Raw genomic sequence first — 27,149 nt, 5'->3', positions numbered from 1 at the left:
CTTACTTAAATCGTAACGATCGGCTCTTTCTGTACTTCTCGATGAATCGGGGCTCTCGGCCGTCGTTGCGCTAGATTCAAAGGAGACCAGAATTATATCCGCGGGGGGAAGTTGGTTTTAGTTCACTCGCTTATTGTATCAAACAACACAAGTTGCATTTTCTTTTCCTATTTTTTTTTTTGGAGGAAGGTGTACTCTTTTCTTAATTTCATTCAAGTATACTGCCCAACCTTCCAACACGAGAAAAATTACTGGAAATGCAATTCATGACAGTTAAAACTACTTTGCTACAAGAGTGGTTAACAGGAATTATAATTTACAGCCCGCAGAAACCAATCAAATAAATATTTCACTATTTTCAGAGAGCAATACGACTACGCGACCAATTACTTCCCCTCGTGTGCTACTCAAGTTCATTGATGACGATGAGAATTGTTCCTCACTAATCTGTTCGTTCCCTGTGTGGCCATTGACGAATCCTTATACGACTAGACTTGGCGGTTGTCGGCTAGTTGGTATGACATATTTCAGAATTATAGCAGCGCAAAGGACGAGGCATCAGATGAAGAAACACTCAGACACAGCGCTGTGTCTGTCTATTTCTTCGTGTGATCCCTCGTCCCTTGCTTTGTTTTATTTTTCAAATACATTATACGACGTTTTGTATTCGTTACATTCTGTGCCTTTGTCTCACCTACATGATTGATGACATGACATGGGAACCGAGGCTTGCGCAAGATGCGAGCCAGCTGTTTTATTAATTTGCAACGTCAAGATTGTAGGTTTTTTTGTTTTTTTGATCAAGGCGGATCATAGTGTAATCATCTATCTTAGAAGGCACTGAAAAAAATGTAATCGAGGCAGAAACTTATTCTGGAAATAAACTACAAGAGTCACGATAAGGTATTAAATGTTTGCATGTTAACATATAATACACATTACTTTGATCCTTTTTCTTCGTCCTAACAATGGAAGAAAAGATTCTGTGAATTTATGTGGGGCTTCTCCTGTACAGGGGGGGGGGGGGGGGGGGGAGGGGGGTGTACAGACGAGACCAGAACGCGGCCAATCCTGAAATCCTGAGCGCTGGTATCGGTGATCGCGAGAGAGAGAACGAGAAAGAAAGCGACAGAAGAGCGAAGAAAGAAAACGGGCGAAAGGTTAGGCGTGTTCATCCCGCCGCGACGAGTTGAAGTTGCTCGAGCGCTTGTCAACTTGATTCAGTTTTGTACAGTGCGCGATTCCTGAAAAAATCAGCTAGAAAGTAACTAGGTACAGACTTTACAAGTTATGTCTTGTTGCTTCCTAGCGCACATTAAGGCGTCGCCAGTGCTATGGGCCATCGGGACCAGCAAGGGGGATTACCGACGTCCTCCTCTATGCCCCGCCGTTCCAAAGCTGACCGAATGATTGGGAGCACGGGCTCTTTCCCTCTAAAATATCATATTTAACTTTATGGCCCGTTCCCCTCTGCGGCTCCGCGCTCTGCCTCCGCCAGTTTCTCGATCCGCGGCTGGCGCCGTTTTGCAGTCTTGGCTCTTTCGAAGTTACACGAGTCGGCAGAAGGAGTAGGAGGCGTACTCCTACTTCTGCATCGCAATTGCTGTATGCGGAGAGCACGTCGTCTGCTTCTTTCGCAGGACTTGCGGTGATGTCAAAAGGACGCTGAGCTCTGGTTGGCTTTGATTGAAAGGATAGTGGGTAGACCTCAAGGCTAGATGCCTCGAGGTCTGCTCTTGATTATTTCTTTTCTCGATCATCCAATCAGAGTTTGGCTTTCTGATATGATCGCAACCCGTGTGCAAAAAGCAGACGAACTTGCGCTCCACATTGGACGAAGGTTCAGCGCGACCTACTGACGAAAAAGTAGTTGTAATTATAATCTCGAAACAATAATGCGACCAAAATGCAAATACCTTTAATTTGAATCGGAAGTTACGAATACTTACAATTAAAATTACTCGAAGTAGTTATACTACGATGAATTATTTAATGTCACTGGCATTGCTACTAAAGTATGTTCACTATGACGTCGGACCACCAATCATCTGTCCTCTTCCATCAATCTAGTTACGAGTGATCAGCGAGGGCTACAACCGTCCATTGGTCACGCGGTTTCAGAGGGAAAATAGATGGGCGCTTCTAGCCGAATTATATTGCACTCTACGAGAAGGTGTACGGAGATTACTGACGTCCAAAAGCAACAGGCAGAAATAAGGAAAAAAATGTTTTCCAACTTCTTCGAGCCAGGTTTTGCCACCCATATTTGCAATAAAGGTTCATGCCAAACGCTTCTTTCTTTTTTTCTACCTCCCAAGTTTTAGGTGCTCAAAAAAGGTTTCAAAGTCAGTAAGTACTCTATACAAAAAGTGGGCGTTTTCGACCCCAGATTGCCAAGTTCGCACGGGCAGCCAAAGACCGAGGTCAACGTACGCGTTCACTCGCCGACTTTGTTCAATAAGGAAACGACGATAACGAAAAGAAAAAGGGAAAACAACAAAAATGTAGAATAGATGGAGCTGTGGTCTTCCGTTAAAAAAAAAAAATAAATAATAAAAACAGAAACAGCCTGCCTGCCAAAGTAGGGGGGGGGGGGGGGGGGCGTAGATCAGCTCGTCAAAAATTGGGCACGATTTGCTGAACGGAGGATCCTAGCTTCCGTACGTGAAAGAGCGCACGCGTCTTGCTGTGGAACAGCCGCGTGCATGCTGCGTAGCGAAGGAGCCCGCGGGAGCTCTGTACTTTGCTTGACTTCCCAGCGCCGAGGCGGCGGTTTTCGGTGCCGCCACCCACTGCGCGAACAAAAAGTAGAGACTGCCCGCCTATCGCTGCCTGTAGTCTAGTCTCAATCACGGGCATTAGACCGCCTCGGTCTCGTGTGGCAAGCGCGCTCAACTCTGGGTTTTAACTTGGTGTGAGAAGTACATGATGCAGTCGTGTCTGCCTGCCCTAGATTCGAGGTTCCTCCTTCGAGGCTATTTACGCTCGTACTACGAACCCCTTTTTTGCTCGTGCCCGGCTGCGGACGGAAGTCCTTTGTGAAAGCCGGTCGACTAGTGTTGTTTGTGGACTCGCTCGTTTCGCTAAATCCATGGCGTATTGTTACATTCGCGAGTTGACTCCTATCCCGCGAAAATTGCATTTCCGCTAATATCAGAGGTCAACTGCGTCACTCCCAAACTGTCTTATGACCACGCTTATTTTTTCGAATACCTCTTGGACTGGCTAGTGCGCAGTTGGCCTTTATTCTTCACTCACCGTGCCATCGCCTTCAAAATATAGGAAAGAGATTGACAAGGTTTTGTCACTTTATTTTATTTGGATGCAACTTACGCAAAACGAGAGCGTCATCCATAGCTTTCTTTAACATCAACGACTTGCGCATGTCCAAAAAACAACCGAATAGCAACAAACCTCGCAATGTTCCCTGATAATATTTTAGATGACAGTCATAGCATACCAAGAAGCAGTAATTAAATTTATAGTTTCTATTACACGTCTCTACAGTTTCTTTGAATCAAATCCTACAGGCTACATTCACACAATTATAAATCTCTGCTTTTCTCGACAAAATATCGAAATGTTTCCGACGTCTGTGATTCCCTGGGTATCGTAAACGGGAAGAAATTAGATTTTTGACATTTCCTTAAAACCTTTTTATTCCACAGAATGTATCGGGAAGTTGACCGTATTCACATTCTGAAGGGAAGCTATGATTTTCTGGGGTGTTCATTGAATGTAGAGAACAAAATACTGGGCGGACCGACAAAACTTGATACATTAAATTTACACGCAGCCCATGATGTACTCTAGTAATATCACACTGCTCGTTCATCGTACAAGAGACCCGGAGCTTTCCGCAGACATGACGACATCTGCAGACAGGCCTGAAACATCTCTTTATCTTCCAACTTGTCTGCAGGCAGTTTTCCTAGGATCAGAGACGGCCATTTAAAGGAACTCAGACAATAGAGAGTTTTAGGGAGCTGGAATCAAACACGGTGGATAGACCAAATGGTCGGTACCTCGAATCGGGAGCTCGGACCGATCGTTTTCAATGAAACGGCTTTCAAAGAACCGTCTTTGCAGACGACCGGTGCAGGGTGGGTGCAGGTCGCGCCCCCTGGCAACGAAAATGCGCAATGGCTTTGTAAAGTGGGTAAAGAGGGGGTATGCTTTCATAGGGGTGGAGCTGCGTTTGGTGATTTCACAGGACTGAAGAAAAAACAGTTCCCTTTTCAGAAATAGGCTGAAGCCAACTTTGTGGAACTAACCATATTTTGTCTGGATTTGCTGGAAGGGGAGCGCTAAATGTGGCAACGGCGTCCCCACCGTGACTGAACAGTTCGTCCGCTAAAGGAGTAGACGATTTTCGCGGCAATGATGGCGCGAGAACGTATTTGACGATGAGTTCCAATTAAAATTAATTGGCGAAAAAAAAATTAAAAAAAATTCTTTTATTTGACTCGGCTGCCCCAAAAAGGATGAGATTGTCGACGGTGAGACGGACGTTCGTCCTCACTTCGATGGATTGAGTGGTTGTGCTAGGGGGGGGGGGGGGGGGGGGGGCAGGCACGTAGCCAGGATTTTGTTTCGGGGGGGGGGGGGGGGGGGCGCCCATGAGAAAATGCTATATGAGAGGGAGGGGGGAGAGGAGGCCCCAGCAAACTGGAAGATTTCGGGGGGGAGGAGGGCCCAGGCCCCATGCCCCCCCCCCCCCTCCTCCAGCCCCCCTGGCTGCTTGCCTGGTGCTAAGCCAACGTAGCTAATATCTTCGTTCTGCGTTGCAAATCGTAAACACCCTAGCCACTAACCGGCTGGGTCATCGGACAGTGTTTGAACAAGTGTCGTCGGCGCCTTTATCAAAATGGGAGAGCGACGCTTCAACCAACTGAGATAAGGAACATCAACGCAAACTGAGCCGAAGGAACGAGACGAGTTTTCGGTTTTATTTGTCGTGAATTCGAGTTGATTCTCTCACTGCCGCCATGACATTCCTTCTATGCAGAACCACGAATACTTTCGTTCGCGTTTGAAACTACGGTAAGCTTATTCCCAAAGCGAAACTGCGATTCTATAACGCTGTATTCCTACTGGCGATCCAACCGCATCCGCAAAGCTGGCTGCGAACGCGCTTGCTTAAACATGCAATACAAATTCACGCGCAGTTTATAATAAACAAAAGCGAATCCGCTTCGCGGTTGCGATTCGAACGCTAGTGGGAGTGCTGCCTTAACGAGTCGAGACGCTTCTCATGTCAGTCACTATGACGACACGAAAACAGCTTACGGTTCGGACACTGGACTACGGTAAGGCAACAGTGACCTCCCGCATGCGCCGTCCATATCGGGGAGCCGAGCGTATCGTATCGTACGGGCAAAGACGGTTCCCTAAACCTCTCTAGGGTCTGCAGACTCTCTTTAGTATTACCGCGGCTTCAAGCCGCATTCGTGCGGAGGAGACAAGCGAAGGGTGAATGAGAGACGATCGGAGATTTAGAGGTGGAAAGAGCATACGCAGGCGCCAGGTCTTCGACTCGTCGCTCGTATAGTGTCAGGAGTGAACGCCTCCGTGACGGCCGTCTAGTATACGCTGCCTGAGCCAGTGACCGGGACCGTGGGGTAAAGACGCTCGAGACGGGAGACGCTGCGCGTGTGCATGTTCGACCCTGAACTCGGCGAGCAGAGAGAAAGCGGCGTCCCGTGTTTACGGCCCTCCCCGGCACCGCCACGGGACGCGAGGACCGCTCGCCACAGGGGCATGATTTACACGATCGGCGCGTCGAGCAGCGCCGCAACAGCGCGCGGGGATGCCCACCTGAAGAGGCTCATCTTTACGGCCTCGGGGGACGGCGCCGAGGCCAGACGGACGTCCCGCGGGAGACTTGTTCGCCGTCTCGGTCCCAGCCGTCCCAGTTGTCATCTCCCCGGACTACTGGGACTCCTCGACGCTCAGAAGTACACGCTAATAACCTAGAAACGCGGGGAACGCTGAACCGCAGTTACTCTGAACCCCAGTCATCGTACCCCGTACGAAAATGTAAGATATGGCCCTGATATATTTTATATACGTTCAGATATGATAATATAAGCAGTCAAATAGGGCTGTATTTGGCCAGATATGGGAGCTAATACGGCCGTATTTCGGCATATAGGTGGGCAAATACTGCCAGATCGGGCCGTATAAGTGCGTAAATGCATCCATATATCACCATATACGCGTGCAAATATAGCGCCCCTGATAATGATATATGGGCCCGTTTTAGTCGTGCAAGCAACAAGTTATATGTACTCACTAAGACACTAGTTGATTGATCTATATTGCATGACTCTCATGTAATTGGTTAACTGTTGTCAACATCCTGAAAGTGAAGTTATTCCAGGTATTTGGACCAATTAATCAATTGCGCAATTTGAAGATTGAAAGACAAATGAAATTTGGTTGTATGTTTGATGTGTGACAATATGACGAAGTGCGATCGGAGCGCGAGTTAATCAAATAATGGATCTTAGTCGCAGCTCTTAGGCACCCGTTTTCGAGTTAAGCGGTGTTGGCGTCGCCATCGGTGTAACCGCCCCGCTAAATTTAGCGAGAAATTGAATTGGTACGTATGTCACGTGACGTCAATTTTCCCGCGAAATCTGGCAGTGAAACTAATTTTTTTTATTTTTTTTTTATTTCCCCGCTAAATTGAGCGGGTAAACACGTACCGTTAGCTTACTCAAGATGCAAGACGCTACTTCGCCGTCCCGAATCCTTTTCCCTTCTAACGGAAGCCGTTGTGCCCGGAGTACAATACGCAGCTCTTTCAAAACCGTTCGCGTAGCATCGCATCCGTTCGTTTGCGAGCGACGGCGATTCATCGTGTGTTGAAAGTCGGAAGATGTGCTGTCCGTGGTGTCTTTTATGTATAACTCGTTCGTAAAAAAATCTGAAACAGTGTACACGTGATTTTATATATATATATATTTGTCTATTTATTTGTCGACATCATGCACAAAACAATAGTCGCGGTAATGTTTTCATTTAAAATTATAATGTGGTTTATACAGAGTAAAACATAGTATCTTGAAACTTGCATCGTTTTCAGTTCAAAAGCTAGACTTCATAGAGCTGTATGTTCACTCGGTATTGACAGCAGGGTAGACGCTACGCGTGTTTTAGGCAAATCGTGTCTCCGGTTAGGGTCACGTGACTACAGTCTAGAATCTGGTGACAAAGCAGGACATCGCACCTGCCTGGCGCCCAAGGCCACATATAGCATTCACAGCATGCACTGTCAACCTTCGTTACAAGTGACACATCTCCTGGTTGTGGCCCCAAAAGATAAGCCTTTTGTTCGTGAAACCCCGTTTTGGCCGCTCCTTCGATCCTTTTCTCTCTCGCAAAGCTGAAATCGTTGTAAATGGTGAGTGTTCAAGTGGTTTGACGGATGACGCGTTAGCCGTTGCCGATTTCGGAATGCGTTTAGCCGGACCTAGTTTGGCGTGTGAATTCTCCCTCTGTGGCAGAAGCGTATGTCTGCTTCTGCAAGCGATTTCTTCAAAGAAGCCCAAGAATTTTTTGTGATGCGTTTAGTGTTCGGTTCTACAAACGACAGTTTATGTTACATCGTGTTGAATCTTCACGGGCACCTTCTCGTTTCTGTGTTCGAGTGGTGGTTTCGCCGTGGCCGTGTCGACGTCTCCCTCGTACAACACCTTTCAAGTCGCGTCTCGTCAACGTAAGTGCGCTGCAACCTACTTCGTGACAATTGATCGTTTTTCCTAAATGTATTCTTCCAGATCACCTCTAGATTTAGGCCGTGTCTATCTCCTGGCAGCCTGGAGAATCATTGTGCAGAATGTTTCGGCATTGGTGCGATTGCGCTACAAGCAGAAAGTTTGGACGTGCCGCCGACAAAGTTTTGACGTGTCGCCAAAAAACAACAGCAGCACAGACTCTTAATTACGGGTTCCAAATTTTGACGAGCGGCTTTACGAGTCGCTTGTAGAAAGATTATTACGATTTTGCGAAATACTGGTAAACAATGCTAGGTCATCCGCGGGCGTATCCTTCTCCGCCCTCTTGTACTTTCTCTAAGTTGACGGACAGTCTGTCTCGCGGTTCATGCTGACGAAACGATCGTCGGGATACCGGGTAATTGCTAAAGCCGAGCGCGGCACGGTTTACCATTGCTCCCGCTGTGGAGGGTCGAAGAATCAACTACCAGTACGGTGGATACCGTGTTTTTTTTTGTTTTTTTGTTTTTATTCTTGCAGATTTGTTTTAAAAGAAGCCGTGAACGCTACACTTATGCGGTTTGTGCGAGAGTGATACGCCCAGGGGGACGTTATGTAGTTTGCTAATTTTTACGATAAGTCGGCTAATTAAATAAAATTCATTAATTAACTTTTAATTAGTGAAAATAGACATATGGTTTCAATTAGAAACTTGCTGAGCGTCGTCCAAAACCCCTAAACCAGTAATTTTTAGAAAGACTGAGCGCATGTGAAGCGCAGTAGTGCGCTGAAGTTACCACTTATGGACCAGGTACAAGGCTGGGGCTAGATAAGAGACAGAAAAATTGCGCGGGCGCCTTACCGAAACAGCTAGCCTTGTACCTGCTCCACGAGTGGTGGCTTTAGTGCGCTTCTCACGCGCTGAAAGACTTTCTGAAAATGACTGATTTAGGAGTTTTGGACGACGACCCGCTAGCTGTTTATTGAAATCGTATGTCTATTTTCACAAATTGAAAAGTTCATTAGTGAATTTTAATTAATTAGCCGAGTAATCGCAAAGCTTAGCGCCCACGTAATGTCCCCCTGGGCGTATAACGCACTCGCAGAAACCGCATAAGTGTGGCTTTCATGACTTTTTTTAAGAACAAATCTGCAGGAATAAAAAAAAAGAGCACCCTGATATGGGAGGCAGACATACCCCTATTTGGCAGACCCGCAGACATACCCCTATTTGGCAGACCCAGATATGGATGTATAAAAAATTGGGCAGATCTGGTTATATAAGGCTTATATAAACTGATGTGCTTGATATGGCCAGATCTGCCCAATTTTTTATATATCCATATTTGTTTTTATTAATATAAGTCCAGATCTGCCATTTTCGTAAGGGACTGTACTCTGAATGGTTCACCGTTGCAAGTTTAATGACAAACTTTTTTAAAGCAATTCATTTTTTTTATTGAACTACACTTTCAGAAATTTGTCCACATGTCCTAGCGTTTTCCAGTTAAATGCACTGGAGGGATTTCCGTCAGGCGACGTCGCAATATTACGTGGCACCGCGACCTTACACCGTGACGACACGTCACGTTACCACGTCGCTTTACGTCAATTTCGTCACTAAATTTAGCGGGGAAATTAATAGGCAACATGTACTTCACTCCCCAAAAAGTCCGTCTGACGCCTGCTAAACAAAGGTAATGACCATTCCCTTATTACGACATCATTTATAGAACTCTAAATTTAAAATCGCGGCTCTTTTTTTTTTCTTTTGCACTTTGTACAGAACAGCAGGCTTAGTACCTTCTAGGGTGCCTTCATGTGCGCTTTGCTTAGGGTGGAGACATCTGGCCATTTTTTTCCCACTTTTACATTTATTTTTTGTTCAGAAGCGAGTGAAAGAGCGTGTCCCTGCACGCGTTTGTGGCGCTGAGTGTGCTACGGCGACATTTTGTTTTCGTCGATTTCTTTGTATTTTCCCCGTGAGCGCGTGCTGTCGGCATCGGGTACTACAAAGGGTGGCATCACTCTAAACAGAAGGTCATTGAGGCACCTTAGTACCTTCTTGAGCGAGCAGCGAGTAGTCGGTGACGGGTTAGCGATTCGCTAGACGCTCCAGCACGCGCTCGTGGCTCTCCGCCGGGCTTTGGCTGCGCGTGCGACCAAGCCTTATCGAATGCAGAAAATTCGCACTGGAGGCGGCGCGTCTACTGCATTCTTAACCACCGGATATAGTAACTATTGCTGGTCAAGAAGTGGTATGCATGAATATCTAGATAGTTCAAGCGCTCTATCGGAGGCGTAGTCCAACGGGCCAACTGCCGTCGCAGCCAGACTTGTACGAAAACAGCTACAATAACGCCCTACTTGAATCCAGTTACTTTTTTTGTAACAAAGTAACGACCTCGTTACTTTTTAAGAGAAGGAACGAGTAATGTATTTACGGTACTTTATGACGGAGCAACGAGTAATGGTAGTTGGCTACTTCCGTAGAAGATCCATGTACAAATAAATGCCCAACATAGTTCTCCCCCCAGCTCGCTCTTGTGATTCGCTCGACGAGAATCATAAAAAGATGCCTGAAAGGTGTGACAGTGTATCCGAAGTTATCCCCGAATAAAGGCGTTAAAACGCGAGTATTAATAAGCGACGACAAATGATTGGAAGCGGCTACCGCTTCGTACAAATCACGTATTTCAAGGAACGCGAGGATAAACGTTACAATTTCGAGTTGAGGTAACGCGTCCCTTTTGCACCCCAGGAACGAGTAACGTACTTAGCCATATTTTGAGGCGGGTAGCGAGGATCGGCATTTAGTTAATGTCGACTAAGGCGTCTGGTCGCGGCCGGAGACTGGGGCAGAGTTCTCGGGCGGTGTTTTCAATTTGGGGGCGCGAGCAGCGAGCGCACATCCGGACCACGGGCACCCCGCGATAAATCAACGACGGCCTCGAGTTCCCGCCACGGGAGAAGGATGCCCGGATGAGGGGCCATTAATAACACCACTAACGAGTGTCGAGAATGGCGCCTAATTAAAAACGAGTAAATCTACACGCTCCGCTGGAGCTTTACACGCTCGGCGGATCTTTCGGATCCGTTTCGCGGTAAAAACGCGGGGACTATAATAGAAGGACTGCCAAGGCCCGGAGAGAGAGAGAGAGAGAGAGAGAGCAAGTCTCGGGATCTCGATCGTAAACGAACAGTTACTTACTGCTCTCGAGATATACGGCGTGCAAGTTGCCCGCTCGTTGCGCGCCTCGTGCCTTTGTTTCTTTACCCCCAAAAGGCGTCCACGGGCTTACCTCAATAATGGACGGCGCGCGCTTGGCTGCTTTCCCTGTTCTCCGTGTTTCCCTTTGATTATCGCGCTACTCCTTGCGTTCCGCCAAAGACGCATATTGAAACACTTGCTCCCCGTATAGTTAAGTTGATATACCGCTAGTGACTTATGGAAAATGTGTTCGAATTAATTAGTAGCTAATGTTAGAGGAAAAGACTACGTCCAGACTTGCTTTAGTTTAGTTGTCGGAACAAAGCAGTTCTTTGTGAGGGTGAAAGTCGCTTGAAAATGTTTCCGTAAGAAGGGCACTAGACATCTTACGTGGATAGTATTTTAATATAATGTAAAATAGTTACCGTAGTTCGTATAGTGTTGAATAACTTTTTTTTTAGTTCGTATAGCGTTGAATAACTTTTTTTTATTTAATTCCTTTTTAGCTTTGGTAATTGCTTCAATTGCCCTCGAGCCGACCAAGCCCACCTAATGTTAGTTCTTAGCCTGGCGTGGAGTCACATGCTGGCCAACGTTGTGAATGCCGCTCCTTGTTCTGCCTCGCGGCACTTCTGGATCATGAGGCGAGCACAGCACGAGGCTGTGAATACCGTATTTCGTCGTTGCTCACAAATGGGAACGAAATAAGTTCTTGAAAGAAGGACGCTAATTGTTCTTGTACGCAAAAGCAAAAAAAAGATAAAGCGATATGTCATAGCTTCGTTACTGAAGAATGCAGCCAAATGGCAGCCACGACGTTACTTATTAACGCCGGGAAGTTTCGATGGCGCCCTCTTATGGTTTCCATTCGTCGCGTGACGAGTAGTGGTTTATGTATTTATTTCCTCCCGCAGTGCCCGGGGGCATTACAGAGGGGCGTGCGAGAACGTCGGAACAGCACACGTAAAACTGAATTATTTAGATCACGTGACGTCGATTTCCCCACTTAAGTCACAAAACGCGAAATTTCCCGCTAAATTTAGCGGTTCACTTAATGGTGTATTGGTCACGTGACTTCAATTTCCCGCTGAATTTAGTGGGGAAACTGATTTGATGTTTGGTCCACAAGTCGTGAATTTTCCCGCTAAACTTAGCAGGGAAACTGAGTTAACGTATACGTAACGTGCCGTCAATTTCTCCAACGCGTATAGGTCACATGACGTCAGGTGATGTCACGTGACGCCACTTTTCCCTCCAAATATAGCGGAAAATGCACGAACGGATGGATGAACGGACGGACAAAATTTTGGGATTGGGGGGGTAGCTCTAAAAAGCATTTCAATTCAAATCATATATTTACTCCCATCTTACATATATGGGTGACGGGGACAGGGAAAAAAGCTGCAAAATGTGCAGCTCGATTAAAACGCTTGCCGCCTAATGACAGGTCATGCTTTAAAAACAAAAGTTAGGCAGGTTAACGCAAAAAGAAAACACTAGCGATTGCGATGAGAAGTTCGACAGTGTGGGTAAAATGCTTGGTGGAAGTTATAGGAACCGTCGCGATCTTAAATCAAAGTCGTCGAAGTTGGTAATAGAATGCTCCCGTGTCCGTCGTTTGGCCGATCGAGGAAAGCCGACTACAGCGACCCTTTAGGTCAAAGTCCGTCGCAAATCGTTACGGTGGAGGGGTCACAGTGAATGCCTATATTTCGTTTCAGCTTCCGTTTGAGCGCAGCCAAAGGCTGAGGGACGATTTGCTACTTCGAGAAGAGCATGCCTACGCACCACAAAATAGTCCGCAAAAGTATTTTTCTTTTTTTTTTTTTTAAATAACTGTTTTGCGCGTAAACATTGCACAATAATCCAGATGTGTAGTGCTGAGAAGAATTGGCAACTGAAACAATTAAATATCTGAAGTTTAGGTTTTTATTAATATATGTAAATGCATGTGGTTTGGTGACAGCACGTACATCCACTGGCAACACGGCTGCAGCGCTCGTTTTTTCTGTGTGATTTCATTCCCATAAATGCCGAATCATGTGCTTCGCTGCGTTCCTCACCGAGTCGCTTCAAAACGTTTTTTTCTAAAAGGCACGTTTGGGCGTCAGGCGCGAGAGGTCGTGATGAATGTCTGCCTTCGAATTCGGCAGGAGACTCGGGCCGCGTATACCGCGAATGCGTTGTAAACAAGAAAAGCGTCCGGGCCACTACAACTCACTGATACGCGGCGAAATCAGGGCACCCCTTTACCTGCCGATCACTTTGAACGCCGAGAAGCTGGTGGAAAGGATTGCGCCTCGAGCCCTGGTATATATTTAGAAAATACAAGGAAACATCAACGGCCGGGTCGTTGGTCACCTTGCAATGTGTACTTACATATCGAAACTATGCTGAAACGCCTAACAGGTGGAAAGTCCGGACACAGACGCCAGCGGCCAGCTTACGTACTGACATTTCCTGTGACTAAATTTGAGAATGTGAAAGGGTACTTTATAGACCTGTAGCAGACAATACCACCTGTAGCAGACGAAATACTCGGCGAGCGCGGGCGGCGCCCGCGGCGCAGCGGAGGATGCAAAAGTGCAGGGGAGATCGCGTGACCTATTGCCGGCATGTGATTGGCTCCGGCCACACGTAGCTTTGGCTGCGCTCGGACGGAAGGTGAAACGAAGTATAGGCCCAGAGATCTTGTTAGGTCACTTGTCAGAGTGACCCTTACTCATTTATGTTTTATTTACAAAATAGGCCCGCAGCGACGAACCATTATAATAGGTACAGCCCTTGAGCAAAAAAGAAAACGCACAATACTATGATAGAAATGCAATATACAGAAAGGCTGTAATTGAAAAATTGACACCACCTTCCGAAAGTAATATGGTCTCTTGCCATCATGCATAAAATAGGCCTCGGGCAACTCGTGTCACTCAGAACTCGCTCCAGGAAAAAGAGAAAACAACGTTTCTTATATTCTGCACGACAGGGTAGTTCTTCTCTCACCCTCGAATGATTCATGCGACTTGAGACCTGGTTTGGTAACTTTAAGTGCTGACTTTCGTCAATCCCCGTCAAATCTTTGGAAACTGCAGACGGAAATCTTAACCGAAAATTGTAGCGCGTAGTACGTCGCATGCTGAGTGTGTCATCATAGATACACCTGATCAATGATTGTGATCTTTGTTATTCTATGGGGCTCAATAGTCTGCCCACCCTCCGCTGGTTTCTCCTATAGGTGTCTTCATGGGAGCTTTGAGACGCACCCTAGTTTCTCCTTGTCGAGCGACCCTCTCCCTGCGAGCGATTACCTCGTCAGGACGGCATGCACCAGCTCCTCGCGTCCTCATAAACAAAAATTGCCTTCAGCGGCTTCATCCTTTTGCTGCTTTGCTACTGCTAAGGCTTACGAGCTAGTGATGTCAGCCTCGTAAATGCAAATTTCCTAAAACCTTGCTCGCGTGAACAAAAGCTTAATTATGTTTCGCGTGCCAAAACTAAAAAAACCAAAGTGAAAAAAAAAAAATCATTCCATTGTGCTTTTAAAACGACAAAATCCTATACTTCGCTCAATATTGCTCGAAATAAGCATCTTAGGTTCTAAAATAGCAGCAGGCACCCGTTTTTGTATACTTACGCAGGCTTCTCCGCAAAAAGGGGACATCTGAAAGGTTGCGTATGCCTCCCTAACAATACATTTTCTTCATCCACCCTTATTGGAACGCACAAAAGAAGGATTATATCTTGGAGATCGATAATACGCTTACTTGGCAATGCTCGTGGTACAGCACAATAGGGCTGTAATCTAAAAAAAAAAAAAAAAAACGATGCAGGAAAAAATAAAGAAAAGACACCGCTGTCGCCAAAATGAGGTTTGGTCCAATAGAGAGTATCCTCGTCCCACGCGGGCCGCAGCGACGCACTTACAAAAGAAATCTGGGATCCGATTTTGGTCCCCGCGAGAGCGAAATCTAACTTGCCTGTCGCAAACCGATCTAAGACACGCCTCCTGCGCTGAAGCTTGAACAGACTGTGGCGCCCTCGTTTTGGGTAGTACAAGACCACCTGATTGGGCCTCGCACTACTTGTGACAACTTCGCTGTTTTTTTTCTTTTTTTTTTTCTGTAGTGTTGAAGATTTGAAAAGCACCTTTCGACTTCCGAAGTATGCTAGATTCAACGCCGTAAGGCAATCAAAAGTGCCAGATTCGGGCCACCACCGCTAGGCTACGCGTCTCTTATATCCGTGTGGTGACGTCGGAATATCAGCGTCCCGGAAGCTTTCTTTTCTTCTTGTTTTTATTTTGGAACGCGTGAAGCGGCGTATCTTGGCTCACGCTCTTAGCATTGACCTGTGTTTCGACGGCGTAGGAATTCTTAGTTTTCTTTGTATTTCCCTCGTGATCACGTTTCGCACCAGAGCAGGCACGCTTCTACGGTTTGACAGTTTGAGACGCTCAAACAAAAGTGTCCTTGCGCTCAAGTTTGTACTACAAAAAACAAGCCCTGACAAGTCTCTTTTCACAGCGCCCCCTGGGCAAAGCAGGATGCCTATAGCGCTTGTAGGCGGTTCGTCTGCTAACGCGAAAGGAGAACGCGGTTCGTCTGCTACAAAGCGCCAGACGTATACACGGAAATAATACGAGAAAGCACCGTACGTGGTCTGCTAACAGACAGGAAAAAAAGTTAGTCGCCCAGTACGAACCGAGCGCCGCGGCGAAGTGAGGTCGAAAAATGGAGGTAGGAAGCTTCTGGGCGAGACGCGATGCGATTAAAGATGAAGCCAGAAGTGTGGAGGGACACGCCCCAACGATTAACGAAACCACAGCTGTTTTGGTCGTCGTTGGGGGTGTGTTCCTCCACACTTGTGGCTTCACCTCTGGCGACATCATGTCGCCTCCAGAAGTTTTCTACCTCCATGGATCGAAAGCAGGCTGAAATTGTGATTGTCCGCTATTTCGCGCTGAAATTCATTGCCAACCTGCGCTTCTTTTACGAACGTCACGTTGTTCTGCCGCCAAACACGAACAGACTTTTACCAGTGAACTGAGGAGCTGGAGCACTTAGCAACAGCACACCAGAGGCTGCGAGACCTCCCTCGCGAGATGTATGTTGGTGAAATGTCCTCACCAAAATACTTCCCGATCGTGAACTCACGAACGATTCAAAAAGACTCATTAGTTGATTACGCGCAAGCCGAGGCTCCACATCCAACGAGCAACCCAGAACGCTTTGGCTTTCATCTTGACCGAAACTGGAGCCCAGATGCGTGGGACCTGATTCGGGTCTCTACCGGCAGCTTCCTGCCTCCCCGAAGCTCGAGCGAACGCGACGTATTATACTTCGTTTCAGCTTCGGTCCAGACGCAGCCGATGCTAGAAGCGCGAGCATGTGGCCCAGAACAGTGCTTGCACTGCACGAGCGCGCGTGCTTGGCAGGGATGCTGAAAGCCCGGAGCTCGCGCTTGTAGCTTTCGCTGCGTCTGGACCGAAGCTGAAACGAAGTATAGGCGTCGCGAAGCTGCAGTCCTACTGCTCGTGTACTCCGTGAAAAACACACTGTGTTCTCTGCCAACAGTGATGACAAAGTCGTATCTGCAGTCACGCCTCAGTCATGTTCCAAGCCTTCTCATTCTGCTTAGAAAACACAGATATTGTGTGACCGATGCGACCGTCATGCGAAGAAGGCACCAGACAGCGTCTTCAGACCGTATTAGCGGTGTGACGGTGGTTTAATACGACGAGAATTCCGAGTAGAGCGTTCATTTAGACGGTTCAACACGTCTGGTGATAGGATAGGCGCCGTGAGCCCGCACTTCGAGACCACTATAGGTTCGAAGCCTAATGACTTCTCAAGAAATAATTGGATTTAAGGACTGCGTGTTCCGAAGAAAGGGTGCTTCATTTATTAGCCGGGCTGCCCGAGAGACGCGGCGGTCTATTTACCTTTCATAGTTTCTCGGGAGGCAGAGCTCTTCGGACGTGATCTTGTTGCCGTTGAGTTATTACGCTTGTTTATCATTATCGATCTCTTAATGAGGCGGCGTCGGGCTTAGGCGCCTCTTTGAACATCTGTTTGGAAAGCTCACGTCGGGACAGAGCCGAACGATAAGTGATCATTCTTGTCCATACAAGTCGTGGGAATCGAGGAGGAAAAACTGACGAAGAGCAATGCCTCTACAGTCCTCGGAGGCGAGCCGCGGTAGCTCGGAAAAATAGGAAGCGAGTAGATGTTGTGATTCTGTTCGGTTTTTATTTTATTTGAAGCCTACGTGCTCGTAATACATTAATATTATCCGCGCTTCATTCGCTGCGCAGACAGAAATAAATCATTCTGTGACCCAAATTTATTTTAAATTGTACGGCCAGTTCGTTTTAGACACCGGTCGCAGAGCTCCCATTTACAACATTTCAGGTAATCTTGACGTCGCGTTTAATGTCCGTGGCATAAGAATTATTAAAGCTCACAGTCAGCGCCCACTTTGCATCCAACAACGACCTCAGTTATTGCATTGAGGTGTCAGCCCGTTTGCATCCAGCAACTGGCTGAGCAACTCCTACCGATAAGTAGGGGACAACATCGCGCTCCCATTACGAGATAAGCGTCGGACGATATGATCATGCCCGGCGCGTCTCTTTTATACTGCGTTGCACGTCAAATAACCAATTTATCGTGGCGTTTACATACAGTAAATTAATAGATCGTATAGCTGTGTCTGAACGTCATGATGCGGCTTGTAATATTTGTTCGGATTGTAACATAGTATCTGCAAATATATAGGGGAGTTCGGAGAAATAAGGAATGCGAAATATAAAAGTGGTCACATGTAAAGCAATCCGACTCTTTTTGTTTTTGTATTATTACCTGGTACTCTAAAATTTCGCTTACATTTCAGTACTTTGAAGAATGCAGTTGTAACTACGAGTGAAGAAGCACGAGCCGTACATAGCAATAGCATACATCTTTTTTTAGCAGGGTGTTTTATTTTATTGAGTACACTTTTTTTTCTTAAAGAAAAGCCGTGTCTGTGCAATTAAATTATACGGCCAGGCGGACATTATGTTCAATAGAAAATGCAACGAATAGATAAGTAATTAACAAAATTATCTCATTACTTTTTAATTAGGCGTTTTATGGCAGATGTTTATATTGACTAAATGGAGGCAATACATGTTGAAGACCAGCCCAGTTTTTAAAAGTCCTGGATCGAGCACGCGGTTCGAGTTATTCATCATCAAATTTTGTTCTGGAAATCTGTCGCTACCGGAACCAAAAGGCTCGATGCCCACCGGAAGGACAACCCTCGTTTGACGCCAGAGATTCCGCTCTTAAGCGCAAAATTTGCTTCACTATTTTGGCGTCCCAGCGCACAAGATCTGCTTGCAGTTGGTCTTCTGTGGCTGGCGAACTAAAGCGGTAAGCCATCTTATCGGCCGCGGCAACTTGCTTTGCTTTGCTGCGCGATATTGTAACGAATGACAAATGATGAGGAGAAGAATAACTGAAGAAACTAAACGTTTAATGAGGCGAACTTGTGCCCAACACAAAAAGGAAAAACAGAAGATGAGAACAAAGCGTCGCGGGCGTCGAAGTCGGCGTAACAGCAGGTTCGAGCGCTGGGGCGAGACTGACTGCAAATCGCCACGCGGAGTCCCTTATGTACGTACGTACACGCGTTGGCTTCTGGAACAATCGACCTGGAAGGTTTGGCGGCCAGAACATTCGCACCTCGAAGAATTGACAGAGTTCTCGAATTCACCAGAACATTAAATTGCAAGAATAAACAAAAGGACGCGTAACTCCCGGGAATCGAACCCTGGCTCTTCGCGTAGGTGGCAAGCGCGATAACCGTTAGCCCACGGCCGCGCTGCCTACTTCGCGCGGCAATATAACTGAAAAATGTTTTAATCATCGGCGCAAGTCAGATTTAAAAAAAAAAAAAAAAAAACTCATCATTAGGAAGTATTTGGCATTTGTGTGGCTTTCATGGGTTGTTTTAGAAGAATCTGCATTCGATAAAATAACACTGTATAGTAAAAACAAATTGATGGTATCAGCTGCTCACAGAGTGTCAAGATTACAAAATCATATATCCTAACGATTGGCCCTTGCAGCATCGCAAACTATATGCTACAGGGGCCAATCGTTAGAGTATGCATCCTCCATTTGGCACCCTCACCTTTCTTCACTGACATACAGTATTGAGGCTGTCCAAAACCGTGCTGCACGGTTCATTGCATCTGACTACTCACGTTTTTCTAGTGTTACTCGAATGAAATCTGACCTTTCTCTTCCCTTACTTGCTGCCCGACGGAAAATGTTTCGCCTGTGCCTATTGCATAAAGTCTATTATTCCCCTCTACTACATCAGACTCTTCTCACTCCGCCAACCTATTCATCCTCTAGACTAGATCATCCGAAAAAAATAGCCCGGCCACGATGTTTTTCCACAGCTCATCAAAACGCCCTTCTCCCCGACGCAATTGTGGACTGGAATGGCCTTCCCGGTGACATCGCAGCCATCAAGGATTCCGCCGCATTTCGCGAAGTGATTCAACAATATTGTAATACCCACTCCCCTCTCTAACGCCTCACGGCCTTGAGGGTATTGTAAATAAATAAATAAATAAATATTAATGGCTAAGAGGATTTTACGTTTGCAAAAATCTTGCACTGCATCTTTACTCGCGTACATTTTGGTCAACATCACGGTGGTCAACATCCAGCATAAGGAAGTCGGCGCATTTCAGGGACAAATATAGGCATGAGCGTATGTCAATCAAAATTTCTGGTGTACGCGAGCAGCCTTGAACAATAGCTAAAGCCTGTCCTCTCGCGCCCATGTTTTTTGTTGCTTTTTTTTCTTTTTTTTTATGTAACGATTTTCTGACTAACCAGGCTCGATCTAAAATGGGCCGTAAGAATCGGCTCCTGCACGTAGCAATCTAAACTATTCGTCAAAGGTGCGTTTCGCAGGTCGGTCTTATCTTGTATAATTGCAAAGCGTAGCTCCTTTTCTGCAAAGAATGGGGCCAAACAACTTGCCAGGGCCAACGGAGGACGCGACGCAGACGACCGATTCGAATGGCGGGCCGCGATTGGCGTTGGGAGCGGCGTAGGAAGGCGTAGCTGACCAGCGAAAGAAAGCAGGCGACACGCAGACGAAATCCGTCGGCAGCAAAAGCGCCGTCGTACGTTTGCAACCGCGTGTATTTTTTTTTTTGCGTGTTTTTTAAGCTATTTTTTTATTGTCCGCATTTATTTTGAAACCGAAAGTAAATTACGAAAATATTATGTTCATTTTAACAGACCACGAACGTCGTGAGCGGTCTCAGGAAGGTGACGCCATCTATCAATACATGCGCCAAACGCGCCCCGCCACTCGACTCGGTCTTCTGCATGACCGTCCGCCATTGACAGTGACAAGTTTTTTGGGCCTGTTTTTTTACAGAGAGGGAGCTACTGTTTGTAGTTTCACAAGATAAAACCGACCTGTAAGATACTCCTTTGACGAAAAGTTTAGATTTCTACGGGCAGGCGCCGATTTATACGGCCCCTTTTATATCTAGCCTGGTTATTTCAGACACCTTATATATATTCTACAAGAATAATGATTCAAAATTTAGCGGCTTCACTTTTGAGCGTGCAATATTTTTCGAACGACGGAAATAAATGGGGTGATTTGGGAATGCAGTACCTTAAGAAAGGCAGGGCAGAGCAGGCAGCTGATTGTTGGTTCCTTCGCGATGCTAAGAAACCCGAGGCTCGCCACGCCCTGCACTTCTTAATCGCTGACTATACAGGAAGCCTGTCTTGAAAGTATGCAATTTAAGTACGTTAATTTCTTCGGAAGTATGCGGGCGTGATACGTAGAAATAATGTGTGACCTAATGCTGAAAGTAATCCTTTCTGACGAACCAAAGTAATTATAAACGTTAACACGTTGCATTTTGCGTTAAAAAACCCGTAATTGTTATCTATTACATAAGTCAAGCAATGGGCTGTAGCCTGCGCGTTTCCAGCCTTCCCGGCCACACTGACGTGAGAAGACCAAGTTCTGTTTTCTCTTGACCACCGCTTGCTTTGTTGTTTGTTTCTTTTTTCCGAGCCTCGAGGAAAGGCCCGTGCGGAAAATGTCGGGCAAGCAAAAAAAGCAGTGCCTCTTGAAAGGCGGAAAGAGATTATGTAAAAGCTCCTAGCGCCGGCGGCTGGGGTGCCCACATGTTTACTACGTGGTTTACTCAAGTGCCCCAACTTCAAACTCGGGCCAACCCTAGCGATTAGCCGAGAAAGAACGTTTCTTGAGTCACCTTTCACCCCGACCGAGTCCGCGCAATCGGGTGTGCCTGACTAACCCACATGTCCAGCGTAGCGTGCATGCGTTTCCAGACTCCAGGCATAATTTGGGCCAGAAATTGCGCAGGTAGAACGACGGAGCTTACGAAAAGCCCGACGATCTACCGGGAAAACAGTGGATCCTCGCGTGTTCACCCTTGGGCGCCATCACCCACACCCGCGCCGCCCGTAAGCTCTTGACAAATTGTGTGCGGCGCAGGAGCGCGCTTAGGAGAAGCGTATAGCCTCCGCGAGGGGTTACGGTGTGCCACGAACAAACTAGCACGCCGAAGAAAATTCATGGTTTCCTTTATTTTCTTGTTTGTGGTTTTTTCATGACGAGGGTATAAGTTGCGGAGAAACTTCCGATAACGTTTCTCATCATTCGCACAGTTTGACTTAGAAATACTCGTCGCTCTTTCTTGGCGCTCAACTGCGAGGTTTGTTCATTAGTTTTTGATTATTATTATTATTATTGAATTGCAACCGTTTACTGCTTTGGCGTACCCGTCTTTCTTTAGAGCAATATCGTAGTCTTCATACCTAACACCGAACACTTCCCCAATTCCGATTTTGAGTCGCGAGAACTAAGGCATCTAAAATAGACACGAGGCGAGCCCAATCTATGACGACGTAAAGGTATAGTTGTAGTGCTTCCATTGCCTGGCTTTCAGTCAAGGGAGGGTGCACTGACCGCGCGGCTGACCTGGGCTTCCTGAGAAGCGCGAGGCACTCGTCGTCCGTCCGGGCCGCAGGAAAACACACCGACGCTCCCTATCGCCTCCAGGGGGCCGGCCGCCGGCGGCTGCAACCAGCGGCAAGCGACCACCGCCAACCAGCCCGAGCGGCCGAAGCTAGTTAGCGCAGGCTGAAGGGCGCCGGCCGCTACTACCACGCCGCCGATTCTATCAATTTCACGCCTGGTGGTGGCAGAGGTGTTAAAACATGACACCCCGGCCTGGCCCCTCGCCATTCATTTATGCCCCCCCCCCCCCCCCTCTTTGTTTCCCGGGCCTCCAGTTGTTATTTTCTTTTACGCAGCATTGTTACGTAACCACCCAAACCCATTCTGTTGCTTCTTCTCTTTATTTCTTTGTTCTTGTTGTTGTTCTTTGGGAGATTGTTGCACTATAGTTACACCCGCTTTCCTTTCACTCGGACTTTAAGTAGAATAGGGAAGGTTGGAGGGAGGGTATCGTGGCCCCTCGTCGCCCCCGGATCGCCCTCATCATCGCCGCCAGCCGAACTTCCTGTCAACGGGAAGCTTCGGGCGGGGATAACTGCACGGCCGGGGTCAAGGCACGGGGTCAGCCCCCGGTCACGACGATTGGCCGGGAATCCGCTTCCGAGGGCCCGCAGCTTCGCTTCGGTCTCGACGGAGCGAAGCAACCAACCTACAAGTGTCCCTCGTTAGAAGCCCGCTGGATTGGCAGCCCGGCTTCTGGGTTCTGCGAAGCGCACAACTCGAGAAAGCCGCCGCTAACTGAGTGCCCGGGGCCGTTCGTTCGAGTCGTGATGGAGCTGGCGATGAGAGCTCCGCTCTGCTCTGTCGGCTCTGCTTTTCGGACAGATCTCCGCCAAGCGCAGAGCGATTATGATGTCGTCTAATTTCCCAAGTAGACGGAGAAGCAAGCCGGAGGGTGGTAGACTTATTTTTTCTTTCTTTTACGTTCGGAGGGAGAGGACGCGGTGCCCATCGGTTATCGTTATAATTGTGCGTCTAATTTTGGGCCCTGGCAGTTGTCGGAGAATCAGTACGTTCCCCAAATGCTTGCTGTTAAAAGCAGACGCTAAGTTGCTTTCGTCACTTTCAGGTGCGGACGTACTAGATTCGTTCCAGTCTATGGCTACAGCAAATCCGGGTCTTTCTTTTGTCGTATTTTCCTTTTTTAGCTCACACATCACCGCACGAACGAGCGAGTTTTTTTTTCTTCCTTTAACCGCTTTTATTTCTGTGATGATGATGCTAGCGGCGCCATGCATCCGTGGCGCGAGAATAAAGACAAGAAGTGTCTGGCATCTCGAGCTGCCTGCACACGCACGCTGAGAACGATGGTGTTCATTCCTTCCTGTCCCCCGATTACTCGGGAAAGCTTATAACAAATTGGCGACGAGGGTAAAAGCTGTATTATCTCCTTACGGCAAGCCTTAGCCGTGTTCAGCTCCACCATGCCGAAGTACGGGACCCTGGAAGTCTTTGACGGGGAACCAGCGGACTGGTTAGAGTACATGGAACGCACCGTGCTGTTCTTCGAGGCCAACAGCATTCCTACTGCAAAAAGAAGGTCAGTTTTTCTGACGTCCTGTGGTGCTAAAACGTACTCCATTCTGCGGAGCATTCTGACCCCCAAGGCTCCTAACGAAGTGAGCATAGAGGAGATTTTTGGCGCTCTCAGCAACCACTTCACCCCAAAACCCTCTGTGGTAGTCACCCGTTGCAAGTTCAACAGCCGATTTCGACACACGGGAGAATCGGTGAGCGACTATGTTGCCGCACTCAAAAAACTAACCGAGCACTGCGAGTACGGAACATTCCTGAATGACATGCTTCGCGACAGACTTGTCTGCGGCATCAATGACTCCACAATGCAGACACGGTTGCTTGAAGAGCCCAATCTCACGTTCGAGTCTGCGATACAGCTTCTACTGGCGATAGAAACTGCCAAGAACGATTCGAACTTGCTAATGAAACAAGAAAAATGTCAAGCGGCGTCTGAAGGTATCAACGTGGCCAAAGAAGCTTCATCGAAGAGCATCACTTGCTATCGTTGTGGAGGGCCTCATTATGCGTCTGTGTGCAAGCACTCGAAAACAAAGTGCAACGCATGCCACAAGACGGGACACCTTGCCAGTGTGTGCAAATCAAAGAAGCAGCAAGGCCAATCCAACAATTCCGGACAGAAGAAAAACGCTCACAAGCGTCCTGTCTATGCTGTTGACAATCCCGAACAGTCGTCCACGAGTCAGCCACCCGTGACGTACAACATGTGGTCACTGAAATCTTCCATATCATCACCTCCATATGTTACTACTTTGGAAGTGGCGGGGAAACCACTTCGGCTAGAAGTGGACACCGGAGCCAGCGTCTCCATCATCGGACAAAGAACTTTCGTAGAAGAATTTCCAGAGCTTCAATGTGAACCTTCGGATGTCATCCTAAGAAGCTACCGCGGTGACCTTTCTAAGGTTCAAGGAAAGGTTGTCGTACCTGTTCGATTTCTAAACAAAGAAGCAACGCTTCCTTTGTATGTCGCACGGACTCCTACACTCCTTGGAAGAGATTGGATCAACGCCCTTGGAATAAGTTTGGCCGATGTGAAAGAAGTTACCGCTGCATCCAGCATGGAAGCAATTCTGAAAAATCACAAGGAAGTTTTTTCCGACGGACTAGGTACGCTGAAAGGCGTGAAAGCTAAGATCACCATCCAAGAGGGAGCGCGGCCCAAGTTCTTCAAGCCTCGCACGACTCCGTTTGCGTTACAGGACAAGGTTGCTCAAGAACTGCAACGACTTCAGCGCGATGGAATTATCTGTCCTGTGAGAACATCCGAATGGGCAGCACCGATCGTGCCTGTTCTAAAGCATGACGGCCGAGTGCGGATCTGCGGTGATTTCAAGGTTACTGTAAATCCTGCAACCATTCTCGAGAAGTACCCGGTACCCAGATTGGAAGATCTGTGGGCCAAACTTTCAGGAGGCGTCAAGTTTACCAAACTGGACCTGAAGGACGCATACCAACAGGTGGAGCTCGAGCCTGAGAGTCAGAAGATTGTCACCATCAACACTCCAAAAGGACTTTTTCAGTATACCAGACTACCATTTGGAGTATCCTCGGCTCCTGCAATCTTCCAGAGAGAAATGGAAAACCTACTGCAGGATATGCAACACGTCGTCGTATACTTTTACGATATTCTCGTGACTGGACTGAATGACAAAGACCACCTAAAAAATCTTGAACAAGTGCTGCAGCGTCTAGAGGACGCAGGTCTCAAGCTCAAGCTAGAAAAATGCACATTTATGGTCCCCGAAGTGGAATACCTTGGGCATGTGATTGAAGCTGGAGGACTGAAGCCAACGCCACGCAAGGTAGAAGCTGTCCTAAATGCGCCTCGACCAGTTGACCTCAAGCAGCTTCAAAGCTACCTTGGACTCGTCAACTATTACCGGCGTTTCCTTCCCAACTTGTCTTCAGTACTTCAACCGTTGTACCACCTGCTCGCTGCGAATACATCATGGCGATGGGGGCAACAAGAGGAGAAGTCTTTTCACAAGAGCAAAGAGCTCTTGACATCTGCAGCAGTACTTCAACACTTTGATCCTAACAAAGAGATCATCCTCAGCTGTGACGCATCTCCATACGGACTCGGCGCTGTTCTTGCCCATCGAGATTCAAGGGGACAAGAACGTCCCATAGCCTTCGCCTCGAGAAGCCTCCTACCAGCTGAGCAAAATTACAGTCAGCTTGATAAGGAAGCCTTGGCACTCGTTTTCGGAGTGACGAAGTTTCATCAGTACCTTTGGGGTAACCAGTTTGAAGCCGTCACTGACCATAAACCTCTCCTTGGACTTCTGGGCCTTGACAAGGCCATTCCAGAGAGAGGATCACCTCGAGTCATTCGTTGGGCAATTACACTAGCAGCGTACAAGTACAAGCTGGTCTACCGACCCGGCCCGAGCATAGGTAACGCCGATGCGTTGAGTCGCTTACCGTTACCAGTGGACAACTTCCAACTTCCGCGGCCAGCTGATGTACTCATGTTGGAAGCGGCGTACCCTGCTGTTCTCTCCGCCGCAGTCGTTGCACAGCATACCGCGACTGACCCAGTGTTGTCACGAGTAAGACAAGCACTGTGGTGCGGCAGCGATCTCCCAGGAGGACCACAGTGGTCGCCTTTTCGAACAAAGCTGACAGAACTCAGCGTCCAAGAAGACTGTTTACTGTGGGGATCAAGAGTGATCATCCCACTCAGGTTACAAGAGCAAGTACTTCAGTTACTGCACGAAAGCCATCCAGGAGTGGAGAAGATGAAGTCCATTGCACGAAGTCACGTCTGGTGGGATGGACTAGACCACAGTATCACGGCAAAGCTTCAAGATTGTCGTGAATGCCAAGAACATCACCGTTCCGATCGGAAAGTTCAGTCAACCCCGTGGCCTTTTCCAGAACGGCCATGGTCCCGCTTACATGTTGACTTTGGTGGTCCATTTCAAGGACGTTATTTCCTGGTATTGGTCGACGCATACTCGAAGTGGGTTGAGGTCATACCGGTATCGTCACCCTCTGCTGATGCTACGATCAAATGCCTTCGGAACATCTTTTCGACACACGGTCTACCAGATATTGTCGTTTCGGATAACGGTCCGGCCTTCGTAAGCGACAAGTACAGCGAATTCCTGAGCCGCAATGGGATCCGACGTATGCTGATTCCCCCTTACCACCCAGCATCAAACGGAGCTGCGGAACGCGTCGTGCAGACCGTGAAAGGAATGCTGAAGAAAGCGTCATCTGGAGATTTTCAGACCAAGATTTACAGGATGCTTCTGACATACAGAACTACAAAGCATTCACTAACAGGTCATAGTCCAGCTGAGCTGCTAATGGGCAGAAAGCTAAAGACAGCCTAAAGGGCCACCCACACTAGCGAGAAAACGCGCCCGGCGCGCCGATAAATCGGTTAAGCGGCAAGATAAAGGGCGTGTCTCTGCACGCGCTCCTGGCGCTGACTGTGCTTCGGCGACATTTTGTTACTTGCCGCGATCGGCGTGCCACGCGCGTTTTCTCGCTAGTGTGGGTGTCCCTTTAGACCTCCTACATCCGGACATGCGGAGTGAAGTACTCTGGAAGCAGCTGAAGCAAAAGTTACGCTGTGACCAAGGAGCACGCAAAGG

At 47.6% G+C, this 27,149-nt stretch overlaps 1 protein-coding gene and 1 pseudogene across 1 annotated transcript; one reads left to right on the top strand and one right to left on the bottom strand.

Moving 5' to 3' along the window:
* Positions 1 to 23,431, bottom strand: part of LOC115324457 — a 108,364-nt pseudogene extending 84,933 nt beyond the window's left edge.
* A 514-nt stretch (positions 23,432 to 23,945) lies between these two features.
* Positions 23,946 to 25,049, top strand: LOC120850640 (uncharacterized protein K02A2.6-like; the record flags this gene model as incomplete). Its single annotated transcript, XM_040223212.1, has 1 exon — positions 23,946 to 25,049. A coding segment is annotated over exon 1 (1,104 nt), but the record flags the coding sequence as incomplete, so codon positions are not given.
* Between the last annotated feature and the right edge of the window lie 2,100 nt (positions 25,050 to 27,149).

Source organism: Ixodes scapularis, unplaced genomic scaffold (genome assembly GCF_016920785.2).
Source record: "Ixodes scapularis isolate PalLabHiFi unplaced genomic scaffold, ASM1692078v2 PGA_scaffold3__209_contigs__length_174095766, whole genome shotgun sequence".
Classification (NCBI taxonomy): Eukaryota; Metazoa; Arthropoda; class Arachnida; order Ixodida; family Ixodidae; genus Ixodes; species Ixodes scapularis.
This window is presented reverse-complemented; position numbering and strand designations above follow the sequence as displayed.